Consider the following 13,911-nt stretch of genomic DNA (forward strand, 5'->3'; position numbering starts at 1 on the left):
AACAACGTCTATTCACAAACTCTGTGTGAGTTCAGCCTGAATCCCTTGTCCCACGGATGATTCTGGAAAATAAAGCTGCCTTTGCACTTCTGCAGTTCCTTGGCAGGCATGAGCCATGCTCTCTCCATGCACAGCAGATCCCTGGCCATGGTTGGCAGCTCATGGCCCATTCTGCCTGCGGTTTGTTTCTTACATCCTTCTGCCGATCTTGAGGGGTCTTCAGCTGGGTGCCTTGCTTGTCAGTCCACTCCTGCAAGCTCCAGCATACCCCAGCAGCCCTGAAGCATCTCTGAACAAGTTGAACACTATTTTTTTCCTGTCCTAGGGAAGGCTGGATTTTGTACTGAATAGTTATTCTTGCCTTTTCAAATTAATAACCATCATGTGCTTTCCCAGGATTGGGTTTAAAGGATTCCCAGTCGTTAATTCTTGGATATTTTTTTCTCTGTCCCTGATTTTATAGAACCTTTCTTTTTCTTGTGGCTGCAAATCCCCAAAACATTTTGCCTGGGAAAACCAGGAGTCCACCAACAGAAAGTGAAAACATAGCAAATCAGCACAGCCTCCTTTTATTGCACTTCTGGCAGCTGACTGCTTGGCAAAAAGTGTGCTTGGTGATAAGCTCAGCCTGACATCCTTTGCATTCTGGACAAGGCATTGATCTCCCCTTGCTTGGGACTGCAGGTCGGTATACTTTGTCTTTCAGAGGTCAGGTAGGAGTTTGAGACGATGCAGTTCGGTGCAGTCATCCATATGTCTCCACAGCACATAGAGCTCTTACAGGTTTTGGTCATGATGCCTCTTTAATGACTTCGATGCTTTTACTTTGAGATGTATTATTATTACATTTTTAAAATGTAAATATTTATGAATTAATACTACTTTTACAAGTACCAGAATAATGAATCTACACCTGTTCCACTGTTTAGCTGAGATTATTTTAACTACCTTCAATTTAAATATCGAGTAGAAGGAAACTGTCATCAGTCCAGTTTGTAAAATGTAATGCTAGGGAATTCTGCCTTCTAGTGGGCAGTTTTAAAATTCGTGTCATATTTTGTGGGTATGCTTTTAATTTATTCAGTGATAAAAATATTATACTGTCAGCACTTGCTATCAAGTTTGAGGGTAGAGATTTCTAGGGAGGGATAGGGAAGGTTCATTTACTGTTAGAAAATGACAGTATTTTGCTGATGCTAACTGCATACACTTGGCTGAAAGTATGCTGAGTCATTCAACTGTATGTGAAGCTTAAATTGTTTAAATTTTGTTTGGACATGAATATAATTTTCTAGGGTTTGGTTTTGTTGTTTGCAGGTTTTTAATTAGTTGCATTGCATCTTTTAATTTGAGTAACTTTGTAATGATCACTGTAGAATAAAAATAAAATTGCCAAAACATTTAATTTACTTTATGGGTAAGGTAAATTGGCTATTCACTACAGGTAGTAAAGGGACAATAAAATCAAAATAAGAATTTTAATGGAAATCAGTACACAAGTTTAAAAAAAATCTTGAAGTATTTTAGTGTAATCAGTCTGCCAGAAAATGTCAGACGGGCTGTGGATTTGGTTTAAGGCACTGAAATGGGTTTTAAAGAACAATTAAGATTCAAATTTTTTTACATATTTTTATTATATTTACCTTTTAACCTATTTTACTATATCAACTTTTCAATCAGCTTACGATAAGATGATGAAAACAGAATCTGTGACTCACCCTGCCACTTCTCGCAAACCTGCTCTTTCCGACCCTTTGCAATTTGAGTGAATAGAGCCATCATGCTTCTCCTTGAGACAATAAGCAGGGTGCTGTCTTTAAATTGGTCTTTTCTTTGCATCCTACCACCTCCAGATAAATTTTGCAGTCTTTTTGCAAAATTTTATAGGGTACAGTGTTTCCCGTCTACTTATATAGCTAAAAGTACGCAGGTGCCTGGCATTTTGTATCTCAATTATTACAACTTTAACAAACATAATCTGCCATCTTAATATCTTTTCAAATGCTTTGATAAATATTTCTTACATGACTCCTTTGAGTGTACAGTCTCTTCTTTTATATCCCAATACTGGGCTCTCGTTGTTCAGTTTTATCTCGCATAAGCTGCTTGTCTTCACCTTCCAGGTCTTCCTTAGATTCAACCTGTGCAGCACGTCTCAAGACAGCCAAGAGGCAGACTACCACTTCTCCTTGAACAGTGATGCTGGCATTCAGCGCTTGCTGTTTAAATTTTCAGGCAGGGATCTTTGTGCTAACACCATTGCAGTCCATGACTGGGAAGTGTTTTCTATATAGACTTGAAAAGTTACTGCCTTGTCTTCCTTTTATTCTTCCTTTAAGCATTATTTTGCTGTGTCATACACACAAACCAAAAAAAAAAACCCAAAAAATAAAACCACCACCAACCAACATTTTAGAAGTTCTTTCTTGTTTTGAATTTGTAGAGATCCCGGACACTTTGTCTAGGAACACGATTCCAAGTTTTACAGAAATGCGAACAGTGATTTACATTCTTGCAATGGCAGTAACCCTAAAACTTGTAAGCAAAACTAAATCTTTGAGATAAAAGTATTTTTTATTTCCACAAGACTGTAGTAGTGTGCTGATTTACACATGATGCAGGCTGGATGATAGGATGAATAGCCCTATTTTAATGGAGAGGAAAGCTGCGATATGGAACCACAGTGAGTTGGCAACAGGATCAGCATTCGACCAGTCTTTAGCTGAGACTTGTTCTCAGATTTTCAGACTCTTGCAGTCAGTAATTTAATATTTCTAAACTCTGGTACATAAAACTTAGTGTTAAGTCACTATCCGAGGTCAAATACAAGTGCTGTTGGTTCTACATAATAATTTATCAGAAGTTAATTGTTTATCACTGAAGCTTAAGTGCATTCCTTATCTATCAACTAACTAAATATAAATTATAAAAAATAGTTTATCTTTGCATAGACAGGCATGTTTGAACTTCCTTATTTTAAGCAGCTTCAGCATTATACAATGTTTAGCTCACAAGTTAAAAGCAGCTCAGTTATTTTGAAAAATTATCTATAAAAAAGCCCTTTACATTTTTTCTCCAAACATTATTGCAGGGCAGATGGTTCAGATTCTGTTGTTTAACCACCCTTATTATGCACTCTCTATCTTTAGCTCATATGCTCTATTTTGGCGCTATCACATCTTTGTTCAGGCTTTTCACTTAAGGCAGTATTTCAAATGAAAACACTGGAATTTTCCTTCAAAAGGGGGGAAAATACTTTCACTTTGTAGAAAGGACATGTTCCTATTTAAGAAAAAAAAGCAAAAAAAAAGAAGCCTCCTCTTGGCACGCAGCCCAGCAGTACTATCAGCACAATCTAGCAGCTTGGCAGCTTTGCGTGTTGCCATGTTCCCCTTGAGAATTAGAGGGAAGCTATTCTCCGCCTTCATGAGCCTGCCAAAGGATGGAGGACTTTGATCCTTGAGGGTAATGTTAGAGTAGTTCTCCTCCCAGGTACTAAATGTGACAAAGCACATTTAATTTATTTGACTTTTATATAAACATTGAATGGTTTCAGTAAGAATCCAAAGATTTAGTGTAGGCCTTTTATTAATACCAAATAAACCTTACTTTCTTGATTAGGCATGAACATTGATGAGTCTCTGGATAGCAAATTTCACCTTCAGAGCACTAAAAACAGAAGTAAAAACTTTATTAAATAATAATGTGGCTTACTTTAATAACTATTTAATATGATGTTAAACTACATCTTTTATATTTATAAGATTTGATCTTACAAGTCTTGCTGTAAGTATTCTGGGGGTTTTGCAAGTCATTTTCTACCTCTTTTTATTTCAGGGTTGATATCTTACACAGAGTACCTATTCTTGCTGACAATCCTTACAAGTAAGTATTATGTATAAATACTCAGCTACTAACAGCTTTCCAGTAACTTTTTCTGATATTTTCTAAATTTCTACATTATAGGAAAATGTTAAGAACTATAATATATAGAACGATAAGGCATTAATATAAATGGATATAACTTTAATTGATTGCATAGTGTCATCACTGGTTCATAACGATGCTTCAAAAATCATGCTAATCCCTGCTCCGTGGGATCAGAGAAGTCTTGCAAGTGACTTTGAGAGAGGAGAGACATTGGTTGCAGGACCACATAGTAAGGGGAAGAAGAACAGTGGGGGAAGATAAATAATTTGTTTAATAGGTAGTAGTTTTAGTCATTTTGGACAATGGGACATTATAGCTCATGCAGTGGTGTAAAAAGCTGTTGCGGTGTCTGGGAGGTTGTTGCCTATTATTCATGTGTTCAGACACGCAATGGATGATACACATAAACAGCAGAATTCCACAGTGTCTTTTTGTTCTACTTTTTAATCCTTTTATTTTCTCCTTTTGACTTTATTTCTCCAACTATTTTGCAGGTATTTCCGCCCCCTCCTTTGCCTCCTTCCTTTTTCTCTATCCTTTTTTAAAAAACTTTTTTGTTTGGTACTTGCTTTATCTGCAAACAGCAGGCATTTTTATTGGGCATGGAAGTGATCTTGGATTTTCAGAGTTTTCTCACCCACACTTACTCTGTACCATGCTTGCCACCTCCCAGTGCTGTTCTGATAAGGTGTAGGCGATGCTGGAAAATACTGAGATTTGGGATGAGTGCAATGAGCATTACTCAGTAAGACCCATAGACTAGTAGTGAAGTAGTCCTTATGCATGTCCATGTAATAGTCCGTGTGCAGTCTTGTTTGACTGACTTACACAGGTCTAACATTTTAAGCAAGGGACAAAACCAGGCATACTTATGGTATCAGCGGATGGGGAAAGGAGAGAAGGAAGCAGTCACTCTTACCACAACAGAATGTAGATGCTTGAGCCTCATCACTTCTGTGGCTGTGAGGTCCACAACTTACACAAATGGACAAATTTTCCTTGCTCTAGTAATCCACCCTCTCACAGTGTAGTACGAACAAGTAACATTGGTCTCCAAAGAGTGGAGAGAGTATGTCCAGCCTTCACAGATGATGATCAGTGGTGCACACCTCTCACACAGTTTGGGTAGCCCTTTTGCAATTTATGTCATCTCTTAGCAGAACTGCATTAGTTCCTACTGCATGGTATGAAGGGTGATTTCTTAGGATATTTCAGCTAGTACACAGTATTAAATAGTGTATGTGCATTAGGATAACCTGTTTAACATACAAATATACTCTATCACCAGTAGTGACTGTCCAGTCCTACACACAACTCAAACATGAGTTATAACATGTGTTCAAGTGGTTTCTTTAAATCATAAATAATTCGGGTCTAGCCCAGTTAGAAAGTCAAATTTAAAATATTTGCTGCAACTCAAAAAAGAAGGATTTTTTTTTTCTTTAAATGACAACCACAACAGCCACATTGTAACTTCAGAAGAATACCTTAATTAAAGTTGCAGAAATAGGTGCCAAAGATTCTATTTCTTTAAAAATCTGTGGCAGCTGAAAGTAAATTCATGCTGATTTATTGGCTGAAGCAATTAGAAAATTGAAGCAGTATAAGAGCAAGTTGTTCCACTTCTCCAGACAATCAAGCAACATTATTTTTCACAGAATTTACATAGGAATGTATTGAACTGCAAAAACAAAGGCACATTTTGATGCAGGATAAAAATGCAGTGCCTGATGTTGCTGCTTTGGTTACACAGAGAGTTATCATACAGATCAGTTTGAAAGCAAATGTCAACGCTTGTTAGTGCCTCTGTCTTTGCCTAACAAGTATCCCATGTCAGTCAGTCCCCATTTGCACAACCTGTCTCACTAGTGAGAATTAATTTGAGATTTCTTAAAGCAGCCATTAATATTTAAATGATTTCTTCTAAGTCACCAACAGAGCAATATGGAAATGGGAAGTGTCACCAGATTTCCAGGGTCCTGGTTCCAGGACACTGATGACCAGACCGTGCTGCCTGTCATACAAAAGCACTGTCTGTAACACTGAACTTGAAAATGCAGTTTTGCAGAAAAGGTCATATTTTGCCCTCTGTGATCCCCTTTTCTCTTTTCTGTGTGCCTTGTATCATTGCCATCTTTTTTCTTCCACTGCTGTGTTGAATTTAATTTCCAGCAATTGGTTAATGGAGCTTCTGTTAAAGCCCTGCCTTGTCTCTTTTACTCAAAGCTTCATTTCAGCCAGTCACACAAGTTGACAGCTCGGTCAACGTAGGAATAGTTGGAGGGGACGCACCTAAGTCTAACCTGCACTCACAGTCAAGATGAAGCTCTTCTGTTCAGATTTTGGAATTTTGCCTGATTCTAATTAAATACAAATATATCTGAGGTAGTCTTTGAACTATGCTTATTTTTCGAACACATACCTTTGGGGTTACATCATATCAGATAAGTATGTCATCTCTGAACAGTAAAAGCAGCTTTAGGTCCTATATTTTCAGTAACAGCTCTCTTATCTGAAAATTGCAACACAGATGGTATGAATTACTATTAAATACATCAATTACTTTTATTCTCTAAATATGTTATAGGATATGCTCGTCTTGCTTTTGTACTAGTAACGCAAATTTAGTGTGTGGCATTTCCATGGAAAGGAAGCCAGTTTTGAGTATTACAACCCAGTTGCTGAGGAAGGGATCTGCTCTGCAGATTGCAAGGGTATTTATAAAATATCCCTGCATCACTGGGTTGCTCCACAGAGAACTTTAGTTGACTGATGAAGATGTAGTTACATCTAAAATGTAAAAGTAGTACTTACTTTAACCATCTTGTTATCACTTAAAAGGAATGGGATATTTCTTTAGCTTGTTCCCTTTGCAGAAAGATTCTCTAAAAAAAAAAAAAGCAAGACTTAAAACTTTACAGGTTGGAGCTGGAAGAATGTATTTCCCAAAGAAAAACTGCAAAGGCATTAGAGCTTTTTAGAGATACTGCTTCACTGCCCTCATGAGTCCAACATTATTCTTAGAAACACGAATATATTCTAGAGACGATAAGTCTGTGGCTTTCATATTAATGCTTGACTTGACTGGGTTGTGGAATTAATTCACCTGCTCCCAGAAACAACTGGGGTAAGTGCTTGCTACTGCAGTGAACTGTAACTACTTTTCAGCAGCATGCTGCTCCTGTGTGGGCTTGCTAATGAGTGAGTTCACCTCCTATAAGCAAAGCAAGATCAGGAAATTGTGGGAAGGAGCTCAAAACACACCATGTTTTTATAGTGCCTGCAAGACTCAGAACTCATTACATTTTTGTGTTGAAAAGAAACATCCATTTGGTGAAGGAAATGCAGGGTAAAATTGCATAAAACTGCTGAAAAAAAATCAGCTTGATGGGAGTCGTACAAAACATGCTTTTGTCCAAAAAGGCCAAAAAGAGTGCTTTATTACATCGCAGTAACATTTGAGTACAGTTAGGGAGGAAGAGAAGGGAAAAAAGGCCTGGGGCTAACACAGCAGGAGCAGGAGCCGAGAGAGCTGGCCGCAATTACAAGATCGGTCTGTTTGCTGGGGAAGACTAGGGAAGACTGCAAATACTGGCATACAGTAATGCATGCAAGAACTACCTGAGGGTACACGAGCTCTTTCAGACAGTTTGGGAATAATTATTGGTTTCTCAAAGCACTTTCCAGTCTTCTCACCTGAAAACGAGCTCTAGTACACAAGGCAGAGCTCAACTTCAGAAGTGACATGGGATTATGGAGACGTCTATTGAACGTATGTAAGACCAGGATAGGACATACAACATTTTTACAGTCGTTGGGATCAGATGGACATTTGTGGTTGTACTTAGGCACAGCTGGCCTTTCTTGCTTTGCCATTGCATTAATTACCCCTTGAAAGGATAGTAAAAAGGTGCTCAAAAAAGATTGCTTATATTGGAGGAGGTGCATATGGTTTACTGGAAATATCATATACATGCATAACAATGGAGAACTGAACCATAGGTGATATTCCTTTTGCATTAAATATTTCAGTACTAGTGTAAGAGTGTGTGTGTGTATTTACAATAAAGTTCTTTTGCAACTTATTGCAGAACCCCAGACTGGATTTCAGATTGCCTTTAAAATGTTGGATACAGATGGCAATGAACAAGTTGAAAAGAAGGAATTCTTTAAGGTATGTGTATTTATATGCATATGAATTTATAAATAAAGATTCAATGAAATCTTCAAGCCGATTTTTCAGTCTGATCTATGATCACATACTTACAAAAATACTTTATAGGAAAGAAGCACATACTAAAGCATTGCTGAAGAACTTATCATACATGAATCCACTTTTATGAATATTACCTTTGACTTGTATCTAAAAATTTGTTACTGGGGAAGTAGCAGTTGTTGTACACCAGTTAATCCCCTGATTGATATGGGAATATGAATAATCAGATGGAAAAGTCTTTTATTTTCTAAATATTTTGATTTTTTTTTTTTTTTTAAATTCACCATCCTCTCTTGGTTCTTAGTGTTTCCTGTTGCACAGGTTTTTTACCAATTCACACTTTGGAGAGTAACAGCAGTTTTTCCCCTATTTTGTGTAGAATACAGGGCAGAAAGCCAGATGCTTAAAAAACAAAGAAAATCTTGTTCTGATCTGTTAAAGAAGAATAGGCTTAAGGATACAGCTTATTCAACTTTGAAGTATTTAACAAGAGACTATTAACTAAATAATTCTTGTCAAAAGTCGAATGCAAAATTAACAAATGTAATTTCTAATTGACTTCCTCAGCTTAATTCAGATCCTTCATTCATACTGGAGGTGACTAGAGAGACAACTTTATAAGAAGCTGAAATGACTACTAGAATGCAAGTTATTTTCTGTCACTAGCATAAAGTTAATGATCACTAATGCAACAACTCTGGAGAACTATAGAATCTACAATTTCTAAAGATGCACCAACTGATAGAGAAATTACCAAAAATTTAAGTGTACTTTCATAACCTTAAACTCTGAATTAATGATACAGTTGCTATTAGCATATTTGCACTGCTAGCCATTTTTTAGTGAATTGTCCTTTATCAAAATTACAATTGATACATTTTAAAATATTGTAAAAACACTTTCAGACATAGTAGTACTACTTGAAAACAGTACTTGAAATTAGACCATTTCCCAAGACAGTGTTCCCAGAAGCCCCTAACTGAGCCTGCAGATACCCTGCCCTCATTTGTTGCTGCACACAATCTTTTAAGCTTGAAGAATTTGCTCTGTTGAAATGTTAATTATTCTGATGATTAAAAAGAGATGAAGTTCTAACTAAAGCCATTATTTTTAACCTGCTAAACCTGGTACAGTTCTACTGAATTATTATCGGAGTAGCAGTGCCCTGATCACTGTTATGCTCATATTGTTCATCTACAAAACAGTATGTTACTGGGGAAAATAAGTTCATGAACACAAGTGAATGTATTCAGCCTGTGGTACCTCTGCACCACATTGCCATGTTAGCAGTACTTCCTTTAAACTGGTACAGTGTCAGTTAAGCAAATAGGGAGATTCTTGCAGAAATACAGCACAACGCTCTTGGGGAGATGTACAGTATGTCATATATTTAATATCCATTATCCATTTCATGGAACTCTAATTGAATAAGCCAGTATGAACAACAACAGGTCATCAAAGCTAGAGGTGAAAACATTATACAAATCATTAAAAATAATTTGATTTCTGTAGAGGCAATCAAATTAAATTAAGATTATTCTAGTTAGATAGATTGTTACTTCGCATTTACTTTATGGGCTCTACTGACTAATATAGGGTGGTAAAAAAAAGCTTATAAATTGCTATGTCAACTTACAAAAATCATCAAATTCAAAGAAGTCCCACAGGATGAAAGCTAGTTAAAAGATGAGTTTTCTTACATGACTGTCTACTTAACATTTATAAATGGTGACTATTTTAAAGCAAAGCTTAATTTTTATAGGTTAGGTTTAAAAATAAAATTTTTGGAACATAAGAACCTGGCAAAATATATGTGCATTAATCTGTGTATGCTAGTTCTGTATGCATTGTAGAATGCTGCTGTATATCTAACAAGTTAGTAGATTGTGTGGCTAATCTGTCATTTGACAGATTACCCCAGTTGGCATCTCAGGAAAATGTATCTGAACTGTTCTATAGTTATTTCCACACTACATTGGACAATAATATCAGGAAATGTATGTGAGGAAAGGGCAGTGGAAAAGCATAGCAAAGAAGCAATAATTAGGATGTGGTTATTGTAAGCAGGATGTGATGGGAAAAGAAATTTCAGTGTTACTTGCTTTGTCACCTCTTCTCCCTACTTCCCATCCATTATCTACTGATTAGACATCCATCTAGATCTACGTTATTTATTGATCTAGACTGTAAATTCTTTAAGGTAAAAACTTGCCTTTTTGTTTGCAAAATGTCTATCACTCCTTGAATTGTGTATATCTCAGCTCTCACATGTTACTGGATAAACAGGCGCAAGATGTATCACGTGAGTCAGGGAAGGGAGAAAGGTGACACGAAGAGTGTACAACCCAAGTCCTTCATGCCTGCAGCACATGGTGGAAATAGGCTGTTCAGACCTATATGGATCACATACTGAAGGAGTGTGAGATACAGGTTGCCCAGTATATTCAGTGGTCTTTGCTAACCTAAATGAATGTTCAGGAAAGAAAATCTTGAATGCAACTGCATGTTTTCAATTAGAGTGTTTATCATGTCCTCCATAGCCTTTCCATTTCTGTGCATATTTTCTTCCTTTCCAATAGAGGTAAGAGTGTGTCCCTTCCCAGGAACAGACTCTTGTTATCTCTCCTCCCTACTTCTTTATATCCAAGCCAGTCTACTTTGATTTCTGCTTCATCCATGTTTCAGTGGTAAATATTCACAATGCAAGAGACTTTCAGTATTAGGGCTCAGAATCACAGCAGTCTATATTTTGAGGTGGGCATCTGCAAGGACTTGTTGTGTTGACCTGCAACTCCAGGGTCAAGACGGCGCAAAGAAACCACATGTTCCCAGAGGATAGTTGCCATCCTTTAATCAGCCCCTCCCAGAGTGCAAAGATTTGTTTCTCAGAGCCATATTATCTGCATCTCTGTGAGGACAGTAAAATACTTGTGAACTCTAAAACTGGTACATATTGCCCAGAGAGGTGGTGGGTGCACCATCACTGGAGACATTCAAGGCCAGGCTGGACGTGGTTCTGGGCAACCTGATCTAGTTCAAGATGTCCCTGCTCATTGCAGGGAGGTTGGACTTGGACTAGATGACCTCTGAAGGTCCATTCCAACCCAAACTGTTCTCGGATTCTGTAACTCTGCACTTCCAAGACATTCATAAGAGACTTGGTGAGGGGAATTTCCAGACATGTGCATATAAGAACCCATGCACATTAATCTGAAACCTCCCATCAAGAATAACCAAAGGTCCCAAAATCCCCAGCAAATGAGGAGTTTCCCTAACTCTGTCCTGATGAAAGATTTCTAAGTAAAATTAATAACAATTCAAAACTATTGGGAGTGGAGGTAGGGTAACGCTGATGCCACATGTAAGAGCTGTGTGATTTAAACTTTATAGACTGTCTTTTGCCCTGGACAGCAGATACCACAAAAAACTTGCAGAGGTTCATCTAGGGCTGAATGAACCAGCAGCTGACACTGTCAGCAGTTGTGGTGGTTTGGTACAGAACAGCTCTGCAGTCCTGGAGCATTCACAAGCACTAATCTCCCTTAAACAACTGGAAGATGTAAAATCACCCTTTTTTTCTTTAAGACTGACACAGCCTTTCTGACAGCTCTTGTCTTCTTCAGAAAAGATTACTTCTTAGTATGTCTTTAGCAAAGAGTCATCAGTTATGCATAGTAGGTCTCATTATCTTTGAATTAGCCGAATTAGCCATTAGTATCTTCAGTGATGAACAGATATAAATATTAAATACAGATAAATGTTACATAGAACAGTTGTATTAAAGTCCGTTTCTCAAGGGCAGAATTATTCTCCCTCTGTGAGTAATTGCTGCACTGTGCTGGAAAAAATCTGCAAACTACTGGAAATAGTATCAAGTACTAAAAGGATTTATATACTATGTAAGAAAACAATAAACTAAATCTTCCAGAACACCTGTAAAAAAGAATGATACCGTGTGTCTGTGCTCTTTAGTAGTGTCTGCAGATTTTTTAAGAGTCCTTTATAAATAAAATCCAAAATTAAAAAAAAAGGCATATTTTCTCTTGTTTGGAAAATATTTGCAGTTGTGTTTCTTGTGTGTGAGCAAAAGATGGATTTTCCAGGTAAGAAAAAAGGTAATTTTTCCATAAAGCACTTGTGTTTTTATCCGGAGCTCTATATTGCTATTTTGCTATGAGGAAAATCATAATGCTTTTAATGTACTAGTAAATTGTTCTCTGAGTGATCAAAAATAGAAAGAATTTGGAGAAAATTGGAAGAACTAATACTGTTTAGTTGTCTTTTTTACAGTATTTATTTTCATAAATACGATCCAGGCACGACATTCAAAAATAATAACAGAAAGTAGCTATCCTGAGGAACTCAAAAATCTGAGGCTTATAAAAAAAAAAAGCAGAACAGATGAAATAGTCAAAATTTGAAGGCCAAGGGAAGATCTTTAGCAACATGAAGAGTTGGTGGGGTTTTTTCCTACTCACTGTTTTAGAAGCCTATATTGCTTCTCTAAGCAACATAATAAATAAACAAATAAATAAAAACTAGGAAGAGGTTTGAAAACCCCACAAAATAATGCCTGTGCAAATTTGGTCGTGGATTTTTTTCCCAGTTTTAATGGGCAGAGTGAGGAATCACTCAGAAATGTTTGAGAAGCAAACCAGAAGCTTTGAAAACCCCGAGTTTTAAAAGCATCTTCCCTAAAGTCTCCAAATCCAGCGTGATTGTTGTATGTCCATATCTATACCTGAAATGTAGTAAGTCCCTTGTTTTTTCATTTTTGCTGTCCTTTTGAGGATTCATGCAAAGGTCTGTGAAAGGTAGGTGTTCCTTGTGCTGTTTTGAATCACTCATTCTTGGGGCAGTGTTGACCTCCCAAGCTAAAATGCAGTCGAAGAAACCTTGCAGCTGAGTTATACTTGAGGTGCTGCAAATTAATGCACTTTCTATATTACCTTTAAGCTCTACTTGAGACAGTGGAAGTTATGGTTTTAAACATAATTCATTTCAGTACTTCTTAGCTAGCATATTCAAAATTCATTTATTTGTGGGGTGGAGGGGAAACTCAAACCACATTCTGTATAATGACAGTTCTGAAAATACGTTTGCTTATGTAATTAAATTATTCTTTGTTGTTAGTTGTACCTGAATTGAGCAGGTATGTTTTTCATGTCTAGAAGATCGTGTCTGTAGCAGGACTATGTAAAGCTGTCTAGGAGGACAGCATAAACATCACAGGATAATTTTTATTTCACAAATGAACCTTTATGTTACACCCCTGAGTTTCAAAATCTTACGGAGTGAATGAAGACCTTTTAGTGCAAGAAAGTCTCCTCTAAAAATAGAGTAAGTGCTGGGTTACGAGAGATATGTTCATATGCTCTCCTTGGTTATATTAACCAGAGTAGATAAGACATTCCTAGGAGAAAGTGTGTCTGAATAGCAAAACATCCTTAACTATGCAAATATTTTGTCATGAACCTTGCAGAAACATAACGACTTTGTAATTAAGAAAAGGTGAAATTAATGCAAGTTTCTAAAAAAGGAGAGACTTATAAGACCAAATTTGTAATTTTCCTGTGGTTTTTTTCATGTTTTAACAAATACAGCTACAGAGAATCATTGGGAAGGAAGATGATTTGAAAACAGCTGGAGATGAAACAATATTTCAGGTATGAAATAGAGATATGTTTTTCTTTACACAAGCATTGTCATATTTCCCATGAACTTCGTTATTTTTTTCAGAGTTTTTAGATAAGCATATAAGCATC

The 13,911-nt window shown here is 36.8% G+C and overlaps 1 protein-coding gene across 1 annotated transcript in view; it reads left to right on the forward strand.

Moving 5' to 3' along the window:
• The window catches only part of MICU2 (mitochondrial calcium uptake 2), a 147,278-nt gene that overhangs the window by 109,729 nt on the left and 23,638 nt on the right, over positions 1–13,911 (forward strand). The window contains exons 5-7 of the mRNA XM_030477887.1: positions 3,838–3,885; positions 8,022–8,104; positions 13,750–13,812. Coding sequence (XP_030333747.1) covers positions 3,838–3,885; positions 8,022–8,104; positions 13,750–13,812 — 194 coding nt within the window. The remainder of the gene's footprint in view (positions 1–3,837; positions 3,886–8,021; positions 8,105–13,749; positions 13,813–13,911) is intronic.

The sequence above is a fragment of the Strigops habroptila genome, chromosome 2 (assembly GCF_004027225.2).
Source record: "Strigops habroptila isolate Jane chromosome 2, bStrHab1.2.pri, whole genome shotgun sequence".
Lineage (NCBI taxonomy): Eukaryota > Metazoa > Chordata > Aves > Psittaciformes > Psittacidae > Strigops > Strigops habroptila.